At 42.6% G+C, this 24190-nt stretch overlaps 1 protein-coding gene across 3 annotated transcripts; it reads left to right on the forward strand.

The window, feature by feature from the left end:
* Positions 1-1596: 1596 nt before the first annotated feature.
* SENP5 (SUMO specific peptidase 5) lies at positions 1597-23959 on the forward strand. Of its 3 annotated transcripts, none has more exons than XM_041468046.1 (10): positions 1788-2217; positions 5688-7258; positions 10354-10459; positions 10609-10756; positions 11366-11413; positions 13314-13391; positions 16680-16817; positions 18504-18587; positions 19981-20031; positions 20122-23959. In XM_041468046.1, exons 2-10 carry the CDS (start codon positions 6307-6309, stop codon positions 20230-20232), a joined length of 1716 nt encoding a protein of 571 aa, XP_041323980.1. In that variant the 5' UTR covers positions 1788-2217; positions 5688-6306; the 3' UTR covers positions 20233-23959. The 3 variants fall into 3 exon arrangements, with proteins under 3 accessions (XP_041323982.1, XP_041323980.1, XP_041323981.1); XM_041468047.1 differs by having other exon boundaries at positions 1794-2217; positions 5688-5942; XM_041468048.1 differs by lacking the exons at positions 1788-2217; positions 5688-7258 and adding an exon at positions 1597-1732.
* Positions 23960-24190: the final 231 nt, after the last annotated feature.

The raw sequence follows: 24190 nt of genomic DNA on the forward strand, positions 1-24190 counted from the left end.
CCGCGGGCGGGCGGGCGGAGGCCGCGGGGCGCCGCGTGTGGCTGCGCTGCCTTCCGGCCCTCCCCGCGCTCCGGCCTCCTGCCCTGCCCGCCCGCGCTGTCCGGGGGCTGCCGCGGGGCTGAGACCGGGCCTGCGGGAGCCGGGGGAGTCCAGGCACGCTGTGCTCGGGCAGCACGGGGAGGCTCTCCCTGACTGCGTGCTGGGAGAGTTGTGGCGTTGGTGGGGTTGGTAAGCTGTAGAAGGGAATTTTGAGATGTTGCAAGAGCTTTGTTTCTCCATCATCGGGCTATCGACCCCACTCCTGTGCCCCCAAGTTGTCTTCTCCCTGAGTTCCCAGTCTCTCCGCAGTGTAAGCACAGCACTTACTGCTCCGGTACTCTTTGCTTTCCCCTCTGTCAGCCCTTCCAAGCTGTGCTGGCCGGGAGGGACAGGGAGCTCAGCAGCAGCAGCTGTGAGTGCTGGGCCACGGGACAGGCACAGCAGAGTTCCTCAGCTGAAGGCTGTGTTTAACTAGCGTGCTCTACCATTTCCAAACTCCACTTGTTCTAGCCCAGACGTCCAGCTCAGAAGAGAGGTGGATTGCTTTTGGTAATACCCTCATCTTATTTTTTCATGTTGTTAACACAAGAAGAGAAGTATTTTTTAAACGCTGTAAGAAAATGTGTTTAATACTTGTAGAAATACACTGTCTCTCAAGGAAGGCCTTCAGAAAGCATCAGGAAGACCCTTGACCTCAGACACATTCAAGGAACTCGGATGAAATACGAGTTTCTGTTCACTTCACAGACCTTGGACAGCAAAATTTGATGGACTTTGTTTCAGCTACTTCCGTGCTTCTGCATTGCAGAGGTATTCAGGAAGGAAGGGACAGAGCTTAAGTCAAATTTCATTAAAATCAATCTAAAGCCTGAAGATTAAAAAATTTAAATATCCTTATGCTTTGCTTATAGAAAAGGATCTTTGGGTTCTTTAATCTAGAAAATTTCCATCTCTGATTTGTGACAGTATGTCTCTTAAAAGTTCTGTTATCTAATATATATAGCTCCATTAATTTAGTTTAGCCTAAAGGAGGATGTTCCTGTAAGTAAATTCTATCATCTTGCCAGAAATAAATCCAGTAGTTGTGTAGCCAGCTAGGTGAGACTGAGTTCCCAGAAGTGCTGGTTGAGGGAAGAGCCCCTGGTAACTGTAGGAGTTGAAACTTTGCAGTGTGACCATGAGGTCACCAGCTGCATGTCCTGCTGTGTTCCTCTGAGTCAGTAACTTCGGACTTTGGCTATTTCTGTATGGTCTTGTGCTAATGAGTTATGTTGTGTCAAAGTGCCTTTCCCTAGGGCTTGCTTCACCTCTGGGACAAAATGTTTGCTTAACAGTTCTCAGAACTGTGCTGGTCAGAAAAGAAGGAGAAGAGGGGATGGTTGCCAGTGCTGTGAATCTGCTTTTGTATGTGCTAATTGAGTCATTTCAGACTTCCTGACCTTATCAGCTTAGCTCTGGCCACGTGGTGGTTTGAAGAGAGACACCCTTCTCCAGCTTCCTCTGTCTCTTTCCAATTTTGGATCCTGCCTGGGGGAGGGAGGGCATCTTCTTGCACAGCATATCTCAGCTGCACGCCATAGTCTCAGGCTGGCTTTCTCTTTCCTCCTTACCTCCTGTCCTTGGGAGCTGCCCAGACCTCCACTGGGAAAGGCTGAGCTCTGGGTGTTGTGAGAACTGCCTCCCACAGGAGCAGGTGATGCGTGAGTTACTCCTGCCTGCACAAGGCCACGCTCTCACAGCTGTTCACTTTATTTACATTAGTGATGGTCTTAGGAACAAGCTTCTTTAACAGAAGAATTTCCATGTGTCTCTTGACCCACTGGGCATGCTGACACAGCCCTAGATGGCTTCTGCTGATCTAAGCAGGAAGGAGAGCTCTTCTGCAGTACTGTGGGTTTGTTCTGCACTTGTGTGGACAGAAGGTTTCTGTGGTCTGACCGTTCAGGTGTCAGCTAGAAACCTTTGGTGGTGTTCTGTCAGCAGCATTTGCTGGGATTGCTTTCCCCATTTATGTGCTTTTCAGTTAAAACCTGGGGTCTGTAAAACTGTCAAAAATAAATAGGACTGCCAAGGACTAATGAGTGGTTAAACTAAGAGGCTTATAATGGGTGAAAGATGAATGTAAAGTATCTTTTTACAGTATTCAACTTCACTGAAGGTGATGCAAGTTTCAGCCATGTAAGTTGCAAATTGAGTGATCTGCTGATTGATCTAAGAAAAATAGTGTGTGTGTGTGCGCTGAATTTGTCACTCATAAAGGATGGAGGGCCTCATGTTCTTCCATTCCCATGCAAGTGTGCAGTGCTTGATGTCAAGTTGCTACAGTTGTGTTTGCTCGTATCTTACCAGAGCTCTTAGAATAAGCATTTTGAAAACTGAGTGGTTCCCAAACATATTTTTTTTAAATTTGAGTATAAAGCAAATCTATAATCAGAATCTGCCATTAATATAGAGGTGTAACAGTCTGGGGTTGTCTTCATCCAGTGCAAAAGAGATTGTGCCTTTTAATATTTAACCATTTGCAGATGGCATGTCAAACACAGCTAAAGGGGTGAGTTACGGTAAATTTCTTTCACTTTTGGTCTTTGGGACGTGTACATTTTGGGCTTTTTGAGTTTGAGGTTTCTGGTGTAGTACTGACTGCATCCCTGTGCAGTCACGCAGCACAGAAACCTGGCTACCTCCGCTGACTAGACAAACCACTCTCGTAGTGGTGCAAGTTCCTCAGTTCAGAGGTTTTTAATCTCTGTTAATGAATGGGGTACATATGTCACTTTCTCTTCAGGTTCTTAGACTTCGGGCAGTGCTTGCTTTATTTTTGGTTTTACATTGCTCACTTCAGTTCCTTTTCTAGCAGTGCACTTCTAAGCTGCCCTTTTGTCTTTCTGGTTGATGGTGCCAAGTAAAGCCAGTGATACTCCTGTAGCACTGGTAGAAAGTAAGTTCTTCAAGCAGCATCTTGAATTAAGTATTTGCATATGGATTATCTTTTGTCACTCTGAGTAACACTGCTGTTAGAAAAGTGAACTGTTTTAGCTCCTAGGTCTGGGATTAACTGTTCTTTGGAGGCCTTTAATTTAAGGGGATCCAGACTCAAAACTGATCATGTTTGAAAAGGGAGAGGGGAGGGTAAGAAAACTTTGCTTGGATTAAATGGCTTACTCAGACTTTATTTACACTTTAAGGAGAAACTTTTTTGTACAGAAAAATGGTTTAATGTGGAAAAATTGGTGTGGACTTCACAAACAAACATGAAATATTTTTTAATTCTGTAAGTTATAATTAAAGCATTATTTAATGGTCTAAGTTAAAAATTGAACAGAAGAACAGGTAGGTAGAGTAGCTTTCCTAACATTTTCCTTTGTTGCAGTTTTAAGAAGCTGGATTTCATGACATCAATGAGCAAATGATCTATTTCCATTGCTGTTGCTATTATGTTGAAACTGGCATCATTCTTGTCTCCATTCAGGTTTGCCTTGGGTCCTTTTTGTTCCCAGGACTTACCTTTGCTAGAATCTGATGCAGTGTTTTTCCTGCTATGATCATGAGTTCAGTCTCCTCTGGGTAGAGCAGTGGCAGCTGTAGGAATTTCAGCTCCTGAGTAATCCGTGGCCATTCAGAGAGCCTTTTCCTGTATCTGAGGAAGCTGTTGGGTTTGGCTGTGAGAGAGCAAAGAGAAAGGTGGTGACTCCAAATTGTTCAGGAGTCTTCTTAAAAGCTGGCAGGTATGTAGAACCTATTGCAGAGCCTGAGAAGATCAAACCCTTGCCTTCATCTGCCGTGCTCTCCTTGGAATGCTCAACACTCGCTGTTGGCAGAAGCCCCTTGTGTATGGGGCTCTGCTGAGAATGTTGAGATTTGCCTGGGTTTGTTTTACCTGGATGAAATGTGTCTGGAATAAGCTGTCCTAGCAAGCCTGTGGTTTGGCTGATGTTTACTGAGGCCACTCAAGGAATGTTTTCTAGGTGCTGCGTGCAGTAGACAGACACATAAGAGTTTGTAGTGGAAAAGCAGGGGTAAATTGCATCTAGGGTAGAGAAATATGGAAGTGCTAGATGAGCAAGTACAAGAAAATTGGTGTGATGAGATGTTATGTCCTGATTTTTCTGATAACTGAGTTGTGTGGTGAGTAATAGAGGGTTACAAAAGAGCCAGGCCCTGTTGCAGTGCTTTTATACTGTTAAGCTGTGCTGTCTATCAGTGGAGGTAGCCAGGTTTCTTTCTACATTGTAGGTCCAGTGAATTCTGGACAGTTTTCTGTGTGATGGGAATATCTTACCCAAGTGATAAATTATAGTCTTTGTCCTCTCTGCATTTCCACTACCCTCCCACTCCTCCACAAAAACAAACAAAACAAAACAAACAAAAAAAACCCAAAACAAAACAAAAAAAAACCCAAAAAAAAATCCCAACTGCTGTTTGTGTCTAAGATGAGTAGAGAGAAAAATGCAGAAGAGCTTAAGTCAGGCTTTGAATACCCGGTTTTTGCAGGTGTCATTCATGCTTCCTTAAAAGTCCAATTGTTAATGTTTTATGTTTATTTATAGACTCCTTTATTTTGAGCTACACATGCTTATGTGTAATGATTAGGACAGACATAGTTAAGGCAAAGCTTGCTGTAGTAGTCTGTAAGTCAGAATAGATGGGCTGGACAAAGTCCTTTTCTGAACTTGAGAAAAATACAAACTTGTAAAGTACAGAATGAGATGTACATAGTGAGGCTGGGGCAATTTGCATGAAGCATCCTATGTTGTGTGTGCTGCTTTTGCCTTCCCCTTTCTGGATTCTTCTAACTTCTAATTAATATTTTTAGCTATGTAGTGAAGATAAACAGATATTACAGGATAAACAGATATTACTATGCAGGCATTACATGCTTGTGTAATCTCAGATATATCCTTGCTGAACACTTTGAGATGCAGGTTTTTTAATGGGGAAGGGAGTTTTTAAGATGATTAGCTGCTGTGCTGCATTTGGTACTGCTTTGTTAATGCAAAGATAAACACTGATTATAGAAGCTGATAGTGATGGTGTCATACGGAGTGAGGTGTAGCTGTAAATACAGAGCAATTACTTCAGGAGTAAACTGTGTCATTCTTTATCTAGTCAGAGAATCAAAATTTCTGTGGGTGTTTGTGTTTTGCTGTTCCTTTAAAGGAAAACTGTGAGCTTGTGAAGCGTTTTCAGAGGCTGCTCACGTTTATTGCACAAGAGTCCTTTGTACTGATGGTGTGGGGTACCTGCACACACTTGTTGATAACTTGGACTTCAGAGTTTTGTTTTTCAAAAGTCTTTTGCGGCAAACTGGTTAACTGTGCTTGCCCTAGGTGTAGGCAGTGAGAGAGGTTTGACCTCAGGCTAGAGAGTCATGAATTACATATGGGGAGCATGGGATGGGTGGGAATTACCAGTTTATTGCTCTTCCTCTAGGGAAGGTAAATCAACAAAGCCTGTTTACACACCGAACCATTGCAACTATTACTTGTTTTTCCTTGTGGTGGAAGTGAAAATGTCTTCGGGAATGTGAGGTTGTGAATGAAGGAGTGGTGGAATTTCAGATAGGCATGTGGCGTGAGGGATGTGCCTTAGTATTTTGCTATTATGTTACAGTCCAGATAACTCTGAATTAATTTCCCTTATTCTTTCAGCTGTTTTTGAAGATCATAATGAAGCAGAAAAATGAAAAGCCGTAGAAGACATTTGCTTTGGCAAAGAAGTCAGCTGCTGGCCCAGTCTGGAAGATGGACCAATGGTTTTGGGAAGCTTGGGAAATACTGCTTCAAAAAGCAAGTTTTCCTAACTTAGGAGAAAAGACAGAGTGCCCAGCTATTTGCGAGCTTAACTCACAGCAAACTGTACAGAATACTGCGGTGCAGAAGGAAGACACTTGAGCTCCAAAGCAGGTGGGCTCCTGATGTGCTTCTAAATGCAGAAACCTGTCCAAAACCTACTGTGGAATTATACAACTTTCCTTACAAAACTATTGAGAGCAAAGAGATCCTGTCCCTATCATGAAGCTGAAAGCTCATCTGGAGAAGCAGTAAGGAAACTCAACAATGAATCCTTTCAGAGTGAAGATCCCTTGAATGAAGAATTTGAAACTGTTGCTGTTCTCAATAGCATCTCTGGCCATATCCATTATGTCTCATGTGGCTCGCTGGAAGGTGCTGCCTTACCTGTAAAGAAAGGTGGTTTTGTATATAGCGTGGAGGAGAGCAATAATGAGGGCAACACAGTCCTGGTAGTTTTAAACAACTATAAAAGGAAATGCTGTTGCAAAGGGAGTGGAATGGAACTTGTGGCCCCTTGACAGCTCTAAAGAGGTCCAAATTTAACCATCATACTGTAAAAAAGAGATTTTTATTTATGATGCATAAGAAACTTTCTATGGTTAGGTTTCGGTATAGAATCATAAAATTCCCGAAACTTCGAGCAAGAGGCAAGACTTGCAAATTAAGAAAAATCAAGCGAAGGTGGGTGCAGAAAGTTACAAGGGACCATCAGGAAACACTTCAGCAGGATTTTGAAGGTGGATTGTGTAATTTGTTTTCCTCCTGGAAATCTAAAAGTAAGCGTCTTTGGAAGCGGTACAGCTTATCAGATATGAACAATAATACACCCAAGTCTTTAGGAGCGGAGAATGAAATATGTGCACCTGAGATCTGCCACACGCAGGATGTGTCTGCTGAGCCGTGTTCTGAGGATCCAGAAGCTGGAGGGCAGGGTGGCAGTGTGGATGCTGTCCCACCAGAACTGCATGTTAGAGCTTCTCCAGAGGCAGAAACCTTGCGCCAGGTGGAGGCTAACGGGGCTCTTGCAGAGGATCATTGCTCTGACATTGTCATCTCTGTGACAGGAAAAGAAATCGCTGCTTCAGATCGAGATGGTGCAGAATCCAAGGACGTTGTGGGTGTAGATGGAATGACACTGTTGCAATCCTCTTTGCAGGATTCTGATGTCAGTGATAATTTTGCAAATGGACCTTTATCCATGGAGCTGACACAGAATGAGGACAGCTCTAGCCAGATGGAAGTAGAAGGCTCCTTAAACTTGGACATCTTTAGTTCAAAATTACTAGATCACCCTTACTGTAAAAGTCCTCTGGAGGAGCCTTCACCAGAAAGCACAGGACTGAAATCAGGAACTCGGAAGGGAGGCAAAAGGAACAGTCAGAAAACTTCCCGGGTGGCTGATGAGCAGTTGGCAACGTGGCTTTGTGGTATACTCTTTAAATATCTTAGGGCATCCAGGAGTCCCTGAAAACTGCTGCGTGTATTGTGGCGTTTACATATTGTGTTAATTCCTTTATGAAAATGCTTTCTTACTCTGAATTGTAAAGGTCACTTAGCATAACATTTGATTAAATGAGGCTGCAGAGAGGAGAGCTACATGAAGGAGGGACAAATGAATGTTTATCTGACAAGCTATTTTAAGAGTATTTTGTTTTAGAGAATACAATGTAGTTTAATTGGAATCTGCAGGAAATTGTTGATAGAAATTTTAAATGTCTTATCATGTGGAATCAAAAGGTTCAGGTTTTTAACTGGTTGACAATTGTTATTCTTAATTTGGTTTTTGAAAATCCTAGGTATTCTAATGCTTCCTTCTGCCTTTATACTCTCTTCTCTTGCTCACTAAATCACTTAAGTTTTAATAGCAAAATACTGTCCATTGTCCCTTAGTTTTCTCTCCAGTTGTTCATAGAATAAGCTTAATGAATCCTATGAGACAATGTTTTTTAAAGACTTGTGTTAGCAAAGGTTCAGCAGAAAGGCTTTGGGGTTTTTTTTGTGCTATGCTGAGCATGCAGTATTCAATAGTCTCTCTAAAGAGAAGCATGATAAAAATAGTAATTGGTGTCTTATTTATGTGTAGCACCTTTTTACACACAGAGTAAGGAGCAGTAAGCTAACACGTTGTGCCATCTTGTACCATCAGTGTAACTTCATAGATGTTCTGATAACTTCCTTTGGAGAAATTGGCTTTTTAGAGTCCCATAAACTTTAAGCTGTTGTCAATGAGTGTTAAAGGAATTCTTTGAAGTTTGATGTGCTCTGATTTTTCTGCCTACCTGTTTGTCCTTCAATTTTGCAATTGATTTCTCTAAAGCAAAATGTGAGGAAGGAGACAGTGAGCCTCAAGAGATGAGTTAGCTCTCCACCTCCATATCTGTAAGTTAGTGTGGGGTGTGTACCTCTGTGACTGGCCTTATGTGGTCAAGCAAGGACCAGATGCTGTGTGAAAAACTGAGAGAAACTCTGGTAACCCAGTGAAGAGATCACTTCTGCAATGGAGTTTTAAAGTTTGTCCATCAGAAAAAGAGATGTAGTCCTTCTATAACAGGCAAGAGCCAAGGTTGTATCAGGGTGGCAAAGGTTAAAGTTTTGTGGTCTGACAGTGTAGTACTTCTGAGTTTTCTCAGCTGAAAAGCTGTAAAGAAGAATTTTAGTTGTAGGAGTTCTGGTGTGTTTAGGAGTGTTGTTAATAATTAATTGCACCCTAAAAGATAGTGCTGACCTGGCAAGAGTTCCTGGGGTAGAAACATGAAGGAGGTGCAAGTGTTAGGGCTGCTCTTGGGTTTTAAATTTCTCTGCAGCAGCTGAACTCAGACTTTAATGGGCTGCAACTCTTAGTGCATTCAGAAGTGCTATTAGGTATCAAACAGCCCCGTGGTAAATCCTGTTCATGATGGGTATCTGATTTTGCCCCAGAACTGAACTTTGTATTCTCTTCCTTGAGTTACCCCAGCCCAAGTGAGGTCAGTAGTGCTGGAGGTCTGGAACTCTGCTGCTCTTAGTTGTAATGACAAGAACAGTCCTTCCTCTGTGCATTAATAAAAAGCCTTTAAAATTTTTACATATTAAAACAGAATAAGGTACACTCATAAACCCCATGCATTGTCTAGCTAGACTTCTAGCCAGAGTGAGAAACATCTTCCCTGTCACAGTGTACTGAGATGTAAGGGATAAAAGTTGTTAGGCAAAAGTGTGGCAGAATTGCAAGAAGGTTCTTTTCCCATGAAGAATGCTTCGTTGTGGTTTGATCTTGTTCTTCAATCCTTCCTCCCTTCCTTCTGTCACACTTCTTGCTACAGCTTCACTGCTATTTTCAGCTCATTGTATTTTGGGTTTTTTCTTGGTCTCTCTCCTTCGGTTTTTATTCTTACTGCTGTTCTGGCATTTTTTCTGTCCAGTGTTTCTCTCATCTTGCTTTTTCCTATCCTGATCTTGAAAGTTTCCAGGAAATGTTCTTAAAGCCTTAGTAAGCACACAATGCCCTATCCAGTGATGCTCTGCCATCACACCCCAGCCTCAGAAGAGTCCTGGACTTTGGATTAATGCAATTTTCCTGGACTCTGATCTCAGATCCAGCTTTCTGTACACACCAGCTTTCTGTACACAGAACACATGTTTTCTGCTGCATCTAAAAATTCATTTTCAGAGAGCTGGACAACTTGGTCTTTTTTCTCTTGTTTACTAGCAAGTGTTGAAACCCTGTTCTCCATTCTCTTTCATTCTCAGAGTGGTTTTGGATGCTTGTGTGGAATTTGTATCTCCAATGTTCCAGTCTTGTGTTTGAGAAAGAAAAAAGTCTGTTTCCTAGGTTTTTCAATTCTTCCAGCATTCATCTCTTGATTATTTCCAAGTTAATGTTTTTTTCTGGTGTGGTTGCTCACTGTTTTCCTGGGCAGTGACAGGCTGACATGGCTGTCTGTTTCACCTTAAATGCTATCCCTAGGATACAAGGCAAAGGAGTTAAACTTGCTGGGAGTCTGTGTGGCGTGTTTTCCGTTCACTGTGGTGCGGCAGCGGAACTGAGCAGGCTGCAAACACTGCCAGCTCCAGCTGCCTGCATTTGAGGAGAGTCGTTCTGCCTGCCATAAGGACAGGATACTGGCTTTTCAATGAAACCTGTTGCAGGAACTGATGGCTTTTCACGTTGCAGTAAAATGATTTAAAATGCTAATTGAAGCAGGGAAGGGGATGGATTCTTCTCTAGCACTGGTATAATTAGGTTGCTGTAGATATGTATGTGTATGGCAAGAAGAGGGAGTGATCTTTTCCTGTGAAGCTGAGTGATCAGATTCATGCATTTTTATTCTTGTCCTTCTTCCCCTACCCCCGCTTTTATTTTATGTTGCCAATTTGAGCTTAGTTTTCTTAAATGTGTACTTGCCATGTGTGGTGGTGCTGCACGTTGGTTGGGTGCAGAATGACTGCTGCTTGTACCTGTAAGAACTGAGAGCTTTATTTGATTGGTGAAATCAGAAGCTTTTTATATGTTTGCACTTTAATTTTTCTGGTATATTTAAAGGATTCCTAGATGAAGTTATGAAGAAATATGGCAGTTTAGTACCACTCTGTGAAAAAGATGTCATGGGAAGATTAAAAGAAGTCTTTAATGAAGATTTCTCCCATAGGTGTGTAGCAGTATCACATTGTACACCTGGTAAAAAATAAAAATCACTTGCATTGCTACTGCATGATCTACATCTGACAACTAGCAGAACAGAATTCATTTGACATGACCTTGACTTGATTTTTCTCTACCTTTTCAATCCTGTTTTAGAAAACCTTTTATCACCAGGGAAATCATGAAGTATCGGGAAAAACATCCAAAAACCTCCACTTGCAATTTCCGGGTCTTCTATAATAAGCACATGCTAGATATGGATGATTTGGCTACACTGGAAGGCCAAAACTGGCTGAATGACCAGGTCAGAGATGCTTGGTGTTTATGTGCTTCCCTAACCCTTTTTAGCCATTTATATTAGAATACCAGTTGTACACCTTCTGCTGACACTACAGGTGGGCTGTCCTTGCTTTACATTTCACAAGTAAAAGGAGTGGTGGGCAGCTTTTACAGTGACAGGTGCAGTAAGTCTGGAAGCTGGGAGGTGTCACAATTAGACTGTTTCCTTTTGGAGAAATTATGTTGGACTATTTTGATAAAATAGTGGCTACTCATACAGGTTTTAGTAACTTACCCCATCCCAAGCTTAAGCAGATTACAAGAATGACAGAGTGAAACAGGAAACTGTGGCCCACAGCCAAAAAGCCAGGAAGGCTGCAGAGCCCAGGGCATGCACCAGTAGATTTAAATTGAATTAAACTGCATTTAAGATTGAGACAGACTTCAAGCAGCCAGTTACAGTCTCTCTCCAGGATGACCACTATTAGTTACAGAGTGCTTGTCCTTTAGACAATGTGGCTCTTAAGTCTCCATATTGCTGGTTTAAGTGGGTAGAGGCCTATGTTTTATGGGCACTTGTGAATTTGGGTCTTAAAAAATTATGATGTATTTAACTATTTACTGACTCTTCCAGATAATTAACATGTATGGAGAACTCGTAATGGATGCGGTCCCTGAAAAGGTGAGGGGGTTTTGTTATTACACAAATGTACCTAATGAGAGATGGAGAGGGGAGGGTGAAACTTTGCACACTTCAGGTATAGCATCAGGATTCAACTCAATGATGGCCCGAGCGGTAATTGGTTGCTGTGTGCTGCTCAGATTTTCTACCTTTCCTTTTCCCTTTCCAGTGCTGTTGCTCCTGTTTCAGGAACTGACTGTACTAGCCCTGCAGGTGGTCTCTGGTAGCCTGATGTCAGTGATGTACCTGTAGAGGACAGGTGCCCTGTTTTGGCCCATCCCACTCTCCTTCCTTCCCTAGAGGTTTCTGTTTCCAGCTTATCTGCTTCTAAAGTGCTGAATTCATGCCTTTGCTCACCAGCCTGGTGTTGCAGCTGAAATTTCTGATGAAGATGGATTTCTGCTGAGAGGACAAACCTTGAGTGTTAGCATCTGAACCATGCACATGTGCTGCTTGCACTCACCCTCCCGCCCACCTCGTAGCTGTGGGGGCTGTAACAGCTCAAGCTGTGTCAGCTGCCTGCCTGGTGAATGTGAATTTGTGTGGAGCTCCTTGGTTCCTTGGCAGTATTGACTCTGCAGGACTGTTTTGTGCATCCTCCTCAGAATGCTTACAGCTTTGCAACTGCAGTGCCTGACTGTTGGTGACAATTGAGAGAAAGAAAGCAAAAAAAAAGTAATCAAGATAACACACACACACACACACACCCCACCCCCCATTTTGTGACTAAATTTGCAGCAGTGACAATTATAAAAACCCATCTGTTTAGGGACAGAACAGTTTTCAGGTGAGACCACAAAGGAAGAACCAAACAAAGCCATTCTTAGATGAGCTCTGCACAATGTAACTTTTAAATCTTCAAGCTCTGAAGAAAGAGCGTTGTTGCTTTGATTGGAGGTGATGGTGATTCTTCATTAGTATTCTCTGTATTTCCTGAGTGTGCTAGGCTAGGGGTATTGGAGATTGTATCTGTTTGCTTGTGTCTGCTTTTTCTTCCTAGAACATAATTGAAATCCTCATGGGAGATTTTGTGCTGGTACCTCAGAATGTGGTTTTGAAGTCTGTTGGCATAGCTAATGGCTATTAGACTGTGTTCTCAGATGCTGAATTTTCTAACTTTTTTTTTCAAGTAACAGCTCAAGCCTTCTACCACTTCTATACTAGCAGAATTATTAAAAACAGATGTTGCAGATTTCTGTTTGTATTAATCTGTTAGTATAATTGCAAGAAGCTAAGCACAGGGAATAATAGTGTTAACTCTGAGCTAATTTTTTTTTTTTTTTTTGCATAAGCGTACATTTTTTTTTGTCATAAATGTCAGTTTTCACTTACCAAATGGATCAGTCATACCTTAAAAATACTTCTCAATAGCAGAATATTGTTCATGTCATAAGAGTTGAATGCCAAAGACAATGTTGTTGGACTAAATCTCATAACTGTTTTGATCAATTTTCTTTTTCTGAGTCTCAGCTTCCAGCAACTAAAGCCAGAAGTTACTACCTTCTTCACCACCCCTGCTTTTCCAGTGCAGTGTTCTCTTCCTTGATCCCTGAAAAGAACAACAAAAACTCACTCCTTGTCCTGGTGTTTTTCTCCTAAGTCTGTCCCCAACAAAAAAATTAAACATGATATGCCTGGAGATACAAAAATGTAAATACAAATGCTGCAGTGGCTCACATGATATATTATAGGAAAATGAGGCTTATTTTATTAGCTTTCTAAAGAACAGTAAGAGTTGAGGCTTGGCAAAGCCTCTGTTTGTCTCTACTGGGGTTCTGTTTCTAAACCTACATTAAATATTGCCTCATTACAAGTTGTTTTGTATAAATTATCCTGGGGGAAGGGGAATGACTGTGCATGAAAATTTCTGTGCTCATTGCTCCTCTCTCTCTCTTTTTAGGTTCATTTCTTTAACAGCTTTTTTCATAGACAGCTCGTAACCAAAGGATATAATGGGGTAAAACGATGGACTAAAAAGGTACCTTTAACATGGTGTCATCAGTGCTGGGGTTCTGCTGGGCTGGGCTCCACTTCCACTCACTGGAAGCTGGGTTACAGTGTGTTATTTGCAATGGATAGGTTAGCAAAGGAGCTGTACAAAGTGGGAAGGGCTTGAAGAAAATAGTAGTGTGGCACTATTCAAGTTAGTACAGATATGTTGTACTTGGAATGGCTAAATCTTCAGTGGGAGGTTATCTCTTTGTGTATGTTCATGCGAGTTGTTAATTTAACTGCAAGAAATGGCTCTTACTGCTCCTGACAGTGCCAGGTACACTAATCTACAGGAGAGCAGACTTAATTCTGCTTCTTCCTTTTATCTCAGCCTGGTATTCTTTGACAAAATCAAATTGTTACTCCAAGTAAAACATACCAGGTACTAGAAAGCAAAAAAGAGACCCATGGTTAATAAGCCAGACTGTTGTTCTTTTGACAACAACAGAACTCACCTTGCTTTCCAGAACCCACACCAGATCATGGGTGTGATATTTTCAGGGATAGCTAATGCAAAAAGAAATACTCTCTTTTTTTCTTTTTTTTTTTTCTATGAACATTTGTCCTTTCTAATATGGGAGATGAGGCAAGACTAATCAAAGGCCATGTTTGAATGTATGATCTTTCTGCAGAAGTACTTAAATAGCACACATCTGTGAAATGCTAGAGATGAACTCATTATCCAAATATAAAATCTATTCATATAATTTATTAAAAAACTCTTTAAAGAGAGATGGAATATCGGTGCTTAATATTCCCACATATTATTTTTTAAATGTTCCTTTTCTCCAGCAACTCAAGTTTTATAAAAACCCCCAAAATTAAGGTAGATTCTAGAAGCAGGATCTGTATTGTTGTTGCTGCTGAGATGTACCTAATGAGACAGGACAATTTTTAGATATTTACACATAAATTCCTAAAGAGTCTCTCAAGCAAGAATGAGAATTAAGCAGTTTCTATGGGAAGGATTCCGTAGACTCCTTCATCCTGCAGTGTGCAATTAAGGGGAATTTGTTTCTGCTCTTTAAATACACCAGAGTATTGCACCATGTTTTGTAAATGTTTTCTCCTGGGATACAGGATATCCTGTGCTGGCTCTGGCTGCAGGGGTTTCAGAGCTCCTGTTAGTGTCTGTCCCTTCTGATCACCCATCACACTGGCCCTCCTGATTCACTGTTGTGACCCAGAGCTGACTCTGCTCTCGTGGTGAAGTGAATCTGGGTTGCCACCACTCTTCCTGTACATCAGTTCATAACTAAATACAAACTTTTGGCTGCCTTTTTCTGCTGCAGGATTGCACACCTGCAGTAATTCTACAACTAGGGCCACATGAGGACCCTTGAGTTTTGTGTGGCTCTGCTGTTGCTGGACATCACAGAAGATGTAGTTCATTTCTCTTACTCCAGTTTTCCTTTGTGGTCTCAGCTTGCTGCTGGCTGACATCCCTGTGCTCCTCTCCAAGAGTGGTGGATTGGTGTGCAGTGAATGTGCTGTAATCCGGTCAGGAAGCAGTTTCTGCAGGCGGGAGCGGGGTCGATGCTTGTCACAATCAAAGGACCGTTGTGAGCCAGGCTCGGCCGATAACTGCTGTGAATGCCACACCTTTTTGTCTCTTCGACTTCCCATTGTTACTCAAGAAATAGACTTTTCTTTCCTACAAAAGACCTGCCCTTGCCAGTAGTGTTGCAATTATGTACTGTTCGAATTGCACAGTGCTTAAAAAAACAGGAAAAAAGCTTAGAAATCTTCCCACAGGATGAGTTCATTTAGTTCAGGATTCTATTTTTGCTTATTTTCTGGACTGTGCCACCAACACCCCAGTAATTAGACACTTCTTTCAAGAGGAGCTAGGAGAAGGAAGATCATGAAAGGCCCTGGCTTGGCTGGGTTCCAAAAGCATAAGGGCTCATCTGCCATACAGACACTGGGGGTGTTGCATCTGCTCTACTTGTTCTGTACTTCAAGACCTTTTTCCTTGTTTGCTTGCCTGTGACCACAGTACATCTGCTACAGAGTTAGCTTTGAGAAAGGATGAATCTGCTCTACCTTCTTGCCCTCCTTTCCTCTCTTCACCTAAGCATTTTGCACTCCTCTGCTTTCCTCTGGCAAGTCCCAGAGCCTGTGTTAGAGCAGAAGGGGTCAAATTGCAAATTTGCTGGGTTTATGGGGTGTTTGTAATTACAGCTTCTTCATAGAATCATGGAATGGTTTGGGTTGGAAGAGGCCTTACAGCTTATCCAGTTCTGCCCCTCTGCCATGGGCAGGGACACCTTCCACTACCCTATTCAGCCTGGCCTTGAACACCTCCAGGGGTAGGGCAGCCACAGCTTCTCTGGGCAACCTGTGCCTGTGTCTCACCACCCTCACAGGGAAGAATTTCTTTCTTCCATATAATCTAAACCTGTCCTATGTCAGTTTAAAGCCGTTCCCTCTTGTCCTGTTGCTCCATACCCTTATCCAAAGTCCATCTCCAGCTTTGTTGTAGTCCTTCAGGTACTAGAAGGTGCTATAACTTCTCTACGGAGCCTTCTCTTCTCCAGACTGGACAGCCCCAAGGCCTCAGTCTGCCTTCATGGCAGCAGTACCCCAGGCCTCTGAACATCTTTTTGGCTTCATCTGGACCTGATCCAGCATGTCCACCTCCTTCTTACGTATGGGGCCTCAGAGCTGGACACAGCACTTGAGGTGTGCTCTCCTGTGAGAGCAGTAGAAGGGCACAGTCTCCTCTCTGACCTGCTGGCCTCACTGCTTGTGATGCAGCCCAGCATGCAGTTGGCTTTCTGGGCTGTGAATGCACATTGCTGCATTGTGTTGAGCTTCTCATCAACATCCACAAAGTCTGTCACCTACTCATTTCTATCAGCAGCTCTGATAGAAATGAGTGGTGCTCACACTGGACAAGTGTCATTACTGAAGAGATGAAGAGCTAACCTAAATTGAGGCTCGGTTGTATTGCCATCATTACCTAAGAAATCCCACTTCAACACAGATGTTGTGCTGCAGCATGAGCAGGATTTTGTCACAAATACAGTAGTGATTAATTCTGATACTGTACAAGGTTACTCAGCCACTTTCTGGACTGTAACTGTATTCTTGTGCCTGCTAAGCAGTTGTGTATTAGGTAAACATGAAGAATGTGGTGAAAGAGTGGAGGGGGCAAAAGAAGATTTCAGTTATGTGGTGACAGAGAGGAAATTTGGGATACAATCAATCTCTTGCTTTGCTGTATTCTGCCTGTGGAACTCTCTGTAATGTATGTTGTTCTTTTTGCCAGGTGGACTTGTTTAAGAAGACTCTCTTGTTAATTCCTATTCACCTGGAAGTCCACTGGTCCCTCATTACTGTGAACATCCCCAGTCGAATTATTTCATTTTACGATTCCCAAGGCATTCATTTTAAGTTTTGTGTAGAGGTAAGAGTGACAGCTGTGTCTGCAAAGTCTGAACTGTTTTCTTAAAGGAAACACTCCCCCTTTGTTTCTGTTCAGCCATGAACTTTAAATGTGGCATGTCTGTCATTGTCTTGCTGTGTATGAAATGAGAATCAGCCTGTCCTGCTGAGGAGTCTGAAGCACAGAGCTCGAGGGTCACACCAGAGCTGGGAGCTGAGGTCAGGCTGCCTATTGCCCAATTAGCCTGACCATGTAATCAGCACAGCTTTGGTGACTCTGACTTGGCACTCCCACAAAAAGCAGGAGCTCAAAGCCCAATGCCATGGGAAGCAGAAGAACCCCAAGGAGAGTGAGGGCATTTCTTTCATCTGTTAAGGGACTTGTGTTTAGGATAAATGATAAATTGTGGTCCTTTAGGGGATAGGTTGCCTGGGTGAGAGCACAGGACTGAAGATGCCATAGTGTTGCCCAGTGGGGTTTATGTGTTACTGTGCTATTAACAGTGTGTTGCCTTTTTCCTTGTCCTGCATTGAAACGGGGTGTTTGTCCCTGGTTAGAACCCAGCAACCTTTCAGGGCTGCAATCTGAACACTGGACTTAAATTATCAGTCTTCCTGATAAAGAGCAGCCAGGAATTTTTTGCTGGGCTTAGCAAATTGTAATGACCCTCTTACAAAAGCTAATTTTGTCAACTTAATTGCTTGCTTGATGCAGCAGCCCTCTACTTTTAACTGTGTGTAGTTGTTGGCTTACAGAAGAGTAGTAATTATTGTACCCAGGAGAGTTCCCAGCTAGGACTTCTGAATGAAGATAGTATGCCTGCTGGCATTTGCTGAGGATGAAGCTAATGTTTGTCCTGGGAGCAAGAGATCTCGTGCTCTTTAGCTTGTGAACGTGCAGCATGAACCAGCCATCCCTCTCAGCAGCCCTACGGTCTCTCCTGCAGCCTTGCAACCTGATCTCTCCCATCCCATTCCAGGCAAGGCATTTGCACCCAAATGTCTCACAGACATGAGGAAATTTTATTTCTGCCTGTTCTAGGGGTAGGAGGGGAGCAATACCCCAAAATTCACTGTGATCCACACACTAAGGTGAATATTTGTGTGCTGCAGTGTTTAAATTGTGCTGTAAATTCCCAGCCTGTTTACAGAGAAGTAGGATTTGCTTAACCCAAGACCATAGTCTCATTTATCTTGCTTCCTTCTCTTCGCTTGTGTCAGCCTATTTTTTTCCCTGTATGTCACTAAAACTCTCCCTGGAGCTTTGTTGATTAGCTGCAGAACTCGAACATTTTGTATTGAGATTCCAGCAGGAAAATGCGGCTGTATTGAACGTAAGGGCCTTGGTGTCAGCCAGTAAGCCATGTAACAACACATGCCAGGGTGCTCTGTTTTTCTCTGCATGTCTGGGAGCACTCTGACCTTGTGCCTGGGTGCCACAGCTAGTCTAGTATGAAGTAGAGCAGTGTACAGTGTAGCTGAGGGGTGTTAGCGCTCCCCTTGATAGATTAAAATGAGCCTTGATGGTAGAAGGCACAGTACCCACTGTTCAGAGTTCATTTCTTTACCTCTAGATTTTAGCTCAGCTCCTAATGCTCACCTGAAATTTGTCCTCATTGTCAAAAGGATGCCAAACAAGCAGTCAGTGTTTCTCTCCTATTCTTTAGTGGGTGAATAATGTTGGGTTTTTTTCCTTTCTTCTTTAAAGAACATTCGAAAGTATTTGCTGACTGAAGCAAAAGAGAAGAATCGCCCCGAGTTCCTTCAGGGTTGGCAGACTGCTGTGACAAAGGTAAATGACAGCACTTTGAGACCTGGGGTCTGACTTTGTGGGAGATTTCATGAAGCTGCTTCTAAATTCATATATTTGTACAAGTAGTAAACGGGTTTATGCTGCCCACATGGAGGGTGCTGGGAGAGAGGCAGGTAGTTACACATGGTAATTCCAGCTCTGTTGGTCATTCAGCTCCCACCAGGGCTTTAGCACTTTATGCAAGTGGCTTGGTGATCTGAGCCTTTCTCTGGACAATTAAATGTGTGCACAGCAAAACCTGCACCTGGTGTCCATATTGACACAAGGTCATGGACTGACTGAGCAGGACACTCAGCTGCTCCCCTTCTCCTGAAAGGGCTGTTCTGAATGGATGGGCTTTGGTGAGGGAGGAAACAGGCTGGTGTTGCTACTGCTGATATTTTATGTTTGCTGTGGGTAGAGGGCTTTGGTCTCCAGGGCTGTTTGTGGCACATTGCGTTTGATCACAAGTAAACAAAGTCTGGCGACAGTAAAAGGGAATAACTTGTGTGTAGTGTAAATGAGGGAATATGTAATTTGTGTAGCCATCCCGTAATGGCTCCAAAGATATAAAACAGGTCATTGCACACTAGACATACTTCCAACAGCTCCCTCCTTGCACAGATTTATTTTTAGATGCTGATACAATGATAAAATGATTCTTCTCTGCACTCATGCACAACCTGTGCAGTCAGTTCATCCTCCTGCATTCTGTGAGGCAGAAGATCTGGGAGTTGAGAAAAAACAATTACTTTGCCTTTTCAAGTGCCAGAGACATAATAGCACTAGTGATTGGGACTTTTTAGCTCTGCATATCAAAATTGAGCATGTTTGAGGAAATAATGAAGGTTGAAAGTTATCATTTGAGACTGCCTTGCTCAGTCCTGTTGCCTAGTGATGAACCATTTGTCATGTTCTCTGAAACCCTTTGGTGTGGCTGGGGGAGGAAAGCCACTGCTGGTACCATGGATGCTGAGAGTAATCTTCCTCTAGGCCTGTGTGACTTTGCTGATATAGTTTTGTCCTGTGTAAAGTAGATAATGCTGTACAAACATTTATTTAAACTAATTGAGAAGCTGTTCTGTGTAGGTCACTAAAAGAAAATAAACTTGAAAGAAAGACTGTAATTTATTTTCTGTCCTACACTATATATTTTTCTAAATATTAGGTGTTATTCTAACCAGGTGTTGAGTGTCACCTTGCAAACTTTGGGACGAGAACAAGTAATTACAGCTCCAGTTTCTGGTGCTGCAGAACAGATATCTCTGAGCATGAGAAAACTGATCCTTATGCTGAATCTGCTTTTGGACATTAAGCAGGAGCTAGAGAAAGGATCTAACTAAGTAAAAGGATAAAGATCTGACGTGTCTCCGGTTGTTTCTTTTCCTTTCAGTGCATTCCACAACAGAAAAATGACAGTGACTGTGGGGTTTTTGTGCTCCAGGTAAGAGTATTCCTATGTAAAAATCAGTGACCTATATTGTTCATGTAGTAAATGTCCTTTTTTTCAACCAAGCCTTTTCCTTTTCCCCAGTACTGCAAGTGCCTCGCCTTAGACCAGCCTTTTCAGTTCTCCCAGGAAGATATGCCCCGAGTGAGAAAAAGGATTTACAAGGAGCTGTGTGAACGCCAGCTAATAGACTAATAAAATGCAGCCAACCTAATTTCTCTGGCATTTCTGACAAGTTGCAGCTGGTGTTTGTGTACTTGAATTTCTGAAAATTTCCATGAATTTTGAGCGATTCTCAGCTGAGTGGTGTGGCCACTGTTGTTACCTCAATCTTTTGCAAAGTTCTTTAATTGGCAGAACATAACAGAGCTGCCATGGATTATTCCTAATGTCAGTTTGGTTCTCTTATGTTCTTTCCTGTATTTAATATTTATTATTTCAGCATGCATATAGGCAAAGCATGCAACTAAAACCATGAAACAGTAGATTTGGGGCACCTTTGAGGTGTAGCTAGAAATGACAAATACAGGTGAATTTGTCTGGAAAAATAAAGATGCATGATATGTTTTCTGATGCAATAATGCTTTGAATGTATCAAAAAAAAATCAATGCCATAAAAAGAACAGCTAGAATGTATTTGATAGTTCCATTGTCCCTGTTGTGGCTGTGTAATACTGGATACCACATTTTAGGGTGGCTAAACTCATCTACAGCTTTAATTTGTGAAGACCCCTTTTTCAAATAGTCCAAGTTGCTAATAAAGTTTGTTCTGTTAGCATTTCTCTGGCTGCATTATCAGCCTGTCCCTATAGACAAAAAGCAGTCTTTGCACAAATAAAGCTTCAGCACTTGTCTGTATAAGAGAAAGGACAGAAGTGTTCAGTCAGTCAGATAGATGGTAAGTTCCTAGATGCTGCAGAAGTCTCCATGATGTGTGTATTAAGGCGAATTACAAAGCTGGCCCTGAAGAGTCACAGCCTAGATAGTAAGATAAACTCCTTAGCAGTAACTGTTTACATCTCAGATGGCTTTGAGTCATTTCTCAGATCCACAATATGCAGTGAAAATGTACCATTTCTCCCTTCAGCTCTGTCTTCAAAGCTTGTCTTTAATCTCCCATTGGCTTTTTGCTTTTGTTCAAATGTAAATTAATTCATTTCTGCTGTGTCTGCTGTCTGATTGTCTCGAACATCCCTGGTTTTGTCTGTGTCCAGTAGCACCGATGGGTCTGGGTGGGAGTTGCAGCACTTTTGGTGGGTGCAGTGCAAGCACAGCGAGGTGATTTCATCCCACTCCAGAGGGCTGGGAGCCCAGGAGCCCAGCCCTGCACTTCACAGAGGGTGGGTGAGAGCAGTGGATCTGCTGGGCTTTCACCTTGGGCTGTAAACTGTGATGTGCTCCTTGCTGAAGAGAGCTACTTCTGTTTGAAGAGATTGTTGTCTGGCACTGCTGCACCAGCAAATGTCTTTGCTGTGTTTTTCTGCCAGATACAGGAATGAGCCCAGAGGAAAAGTATTTTCATTGCTAAGCATCATCTGCTGCACAGCTTCACTTTGTGTCCATCCATAGCCCTGGCTTCTGATGGAGGAAAACCTCTTTGAGTTCCCTGTCTTGCAAATTAATTCAGACTTGAGCTAAGCCAGGTGCAAATCCCTCCTAGATGACGGGAGGGAGAAGGGAGGGAGTGCCAAGCACAGGCCAGGAAGTGGAAGCACGTGCACACTGCTGTGCTGGAGAAGGAGTTCCTGCAGTATTCTTGCGTGTTCCCACTTCCCCTTGTTGGCAGCTGGCAAGGACTGGCTTAATTTAGCAAGATAAGGAAAGCCTTAAGCACTTGGTTAGATAATTTAAACGAGGAACTTAATGAATCAGAAAGAACCTAATACCCAGACAGGCAAGATACATCTGCCCATTGTACGGTGCAGAGCACCCCACAGCACATGGTTTATTTGTGTTTCCCTGAGGTGTAACTGACAGGACAGCAGCATCTTCTTGAGGTGAGTGCTTGTGAGCAGTGGAGGGTGACTTCCATGAAAACTGAAACTTGGGATCTAGTTCCTCCTGTGGGGTAGCACATACAGGCCAGTGCTGCCATTCTCATCTTCTCTGTGCACTGCTGTCACATGAATGGTTCCAGTGCTTATGTGGTGGGACAACTGATCCATGCCACAACTAACCCAGAGGACAGTTCTTACCTCAGTATAACCTGCTACTAAATGTGCAGCATCCCAGTATGAAGGAATACACAGAATTGGGTGTCCAGGAAGAGATGTGGAGGTGGTGCCACTTTGGGTGCATGAAAGTGAGGCTTTATTTTCAAGTAAGACTCCTGGCAGAAAGGGAGTGAAACAAAAAGAACTGCATGAGCAAATTGCTTTTATTTTCAGAACTTGAGCAATTTGGTAAGGAAGCTTGAAAGGTGTCCTGTGAGACTACCAGCCTGGGAGGCTCAATTCCTCAAAGAAAGACCCTTATTTTTTTGTGCAAGTTGCCTTGTTGATGGATATTTTTCATTGCATGGGAATGTGCTGGAACACTGCACTACAGACAGTTGTTTCCTAAGGCTTGGTGCCTACTACTGGTTGGTAGGCATCCATCTTGCTCTGAATGAGAGATGGTGAGGAGCCTTTAATCACCATCCCCGTATCAGCAGCATCAGCCAAAGCACAGGATTTCTGTGAGTTGTGTGTTGAACGTGGGTGCTTTGAAGCAAGTGCATGTGTGTCCCAGATCGTTGGAGGGGAGGGGACTTGCATTTGAATCTGCTGCCTTGTGAACTGGGGAACAGGGTGGGGAAACATGCATGTTGGAAAGTACTTCTTATGTGCTTTCTTGTCATCTAGAGGTTTCCTGACAAGTGTTCCAGTTGGTTATGGGGCAGCACAGAGGAGTTGCACTTGAGTCTCCAGCTGTGAACACACCAGTGAGGGGCCTCTGAAAAAAAAAGGAGGGGAAATTGAAAACAGATCTAATGTAAGCAAAGTATGTTGGTGCAGTGTTGAAATTAATCACAGGCAGTCAGAATCTCAGGCTCTGTAATGGTGTATCCTGTGAAACTAGACTAATTAACTCCTCCTTGAGAATGTCTTTGATGCCTTAAAGGAGATGGACTTCATAATCTGTAGTCATTTTACTAGTTCTTAAAACATTCAGAACTATGTAGAGTGTTTTTATTATGAGAGGCACATTTATGTGGATGTAGTTATGGCTGTTAGCAATTCCATTAATGTGATCTTCAGATTTTCATAAATCACTCTGAACTGGTTTGGCAGATGCTTAAATTTCACGACTTGTTCCAAAGAGATTGTCTCGCTGTGCTGATTTATACAAATAGTCCCAGAACTGGTGAAGCCTCTGCCTCGTGCGTGACAAATTTAAGCTACCTGAGTTGTAATAAACCTTAAACAGAATTGAAAATGAATTATCAGTTTCCATCCGTTTGCTTTAATCTATAGTTTTAAATGACTGTGCCCCTGATACAAATCAATAAATGCAGAGTGTGGCCTTGATTCTGTAAAGTGAGTAGAGAGATGCCTATGGCTGAGCTGCTGGCACTTGCAGAATGGAGGCTGGACCTTTGTGCTGTCTAATGTGCAGTTGTTCTGTTCTTACCTGGCTCTCTTGAGTGTGAAGGTGATATTTTGAATGTTTCACATGCACTGATCACCAAGCCAGACAGGCTTGCACAGAGCTGCTGGCTTGTGTTGAATCTCCAGCGTAATGCTTAACCTACCTTTACTTTCTCAGACTTTTGATTGGCATTATCTACTGTAGCCTTTACTCCATTCAACGTGAAAATTTAAGCCTTGGAAAGTGCTGCAGAGTTAACTCCACTGAGCAATGACTGTGCACTGTGGGTGTGCTGTTGCATTGAATGAAGCCCATGTTCCTGTGCAGTAATAAAATCGAGTTTTACCATAAACCCTATTTTTTTCAGTGGTTTGGTTTCATTTTAATTTTAAAAGCAACCAATGTGATGTTTGAGGGAATGTTTGTAGCAGCTTGTTTTGGGATGTGTTATTAGGAGAAGCCTCTCCAGTTGATTAGTTCAATAACTCTGAGCTGAACACTAATGATGCTCTGTGTCTCACAGTGATGTAACTTACTGTGGTTTAAGTTCTGACAACATACAAGAATTGGAGATGTCACCCAT

This window comes from Pyrgilauda ruficollis, unplaced genomic scaffold, assembly GCF_017590135.1.
Source record: "Pyrgilauda ruficollis isolate IOZ18807 unplaced genomic scaffold, ASM1759013v1 scaffold21, whole genome shotgun sequence".
Taxonomy (NCBI): domain Eukaryota; kingdom Metazoa; phylum Chordata; class Aves; order Passeriformes; family Passeridae; genus Pyrgilauda; species Pyrgilauda ruficollis.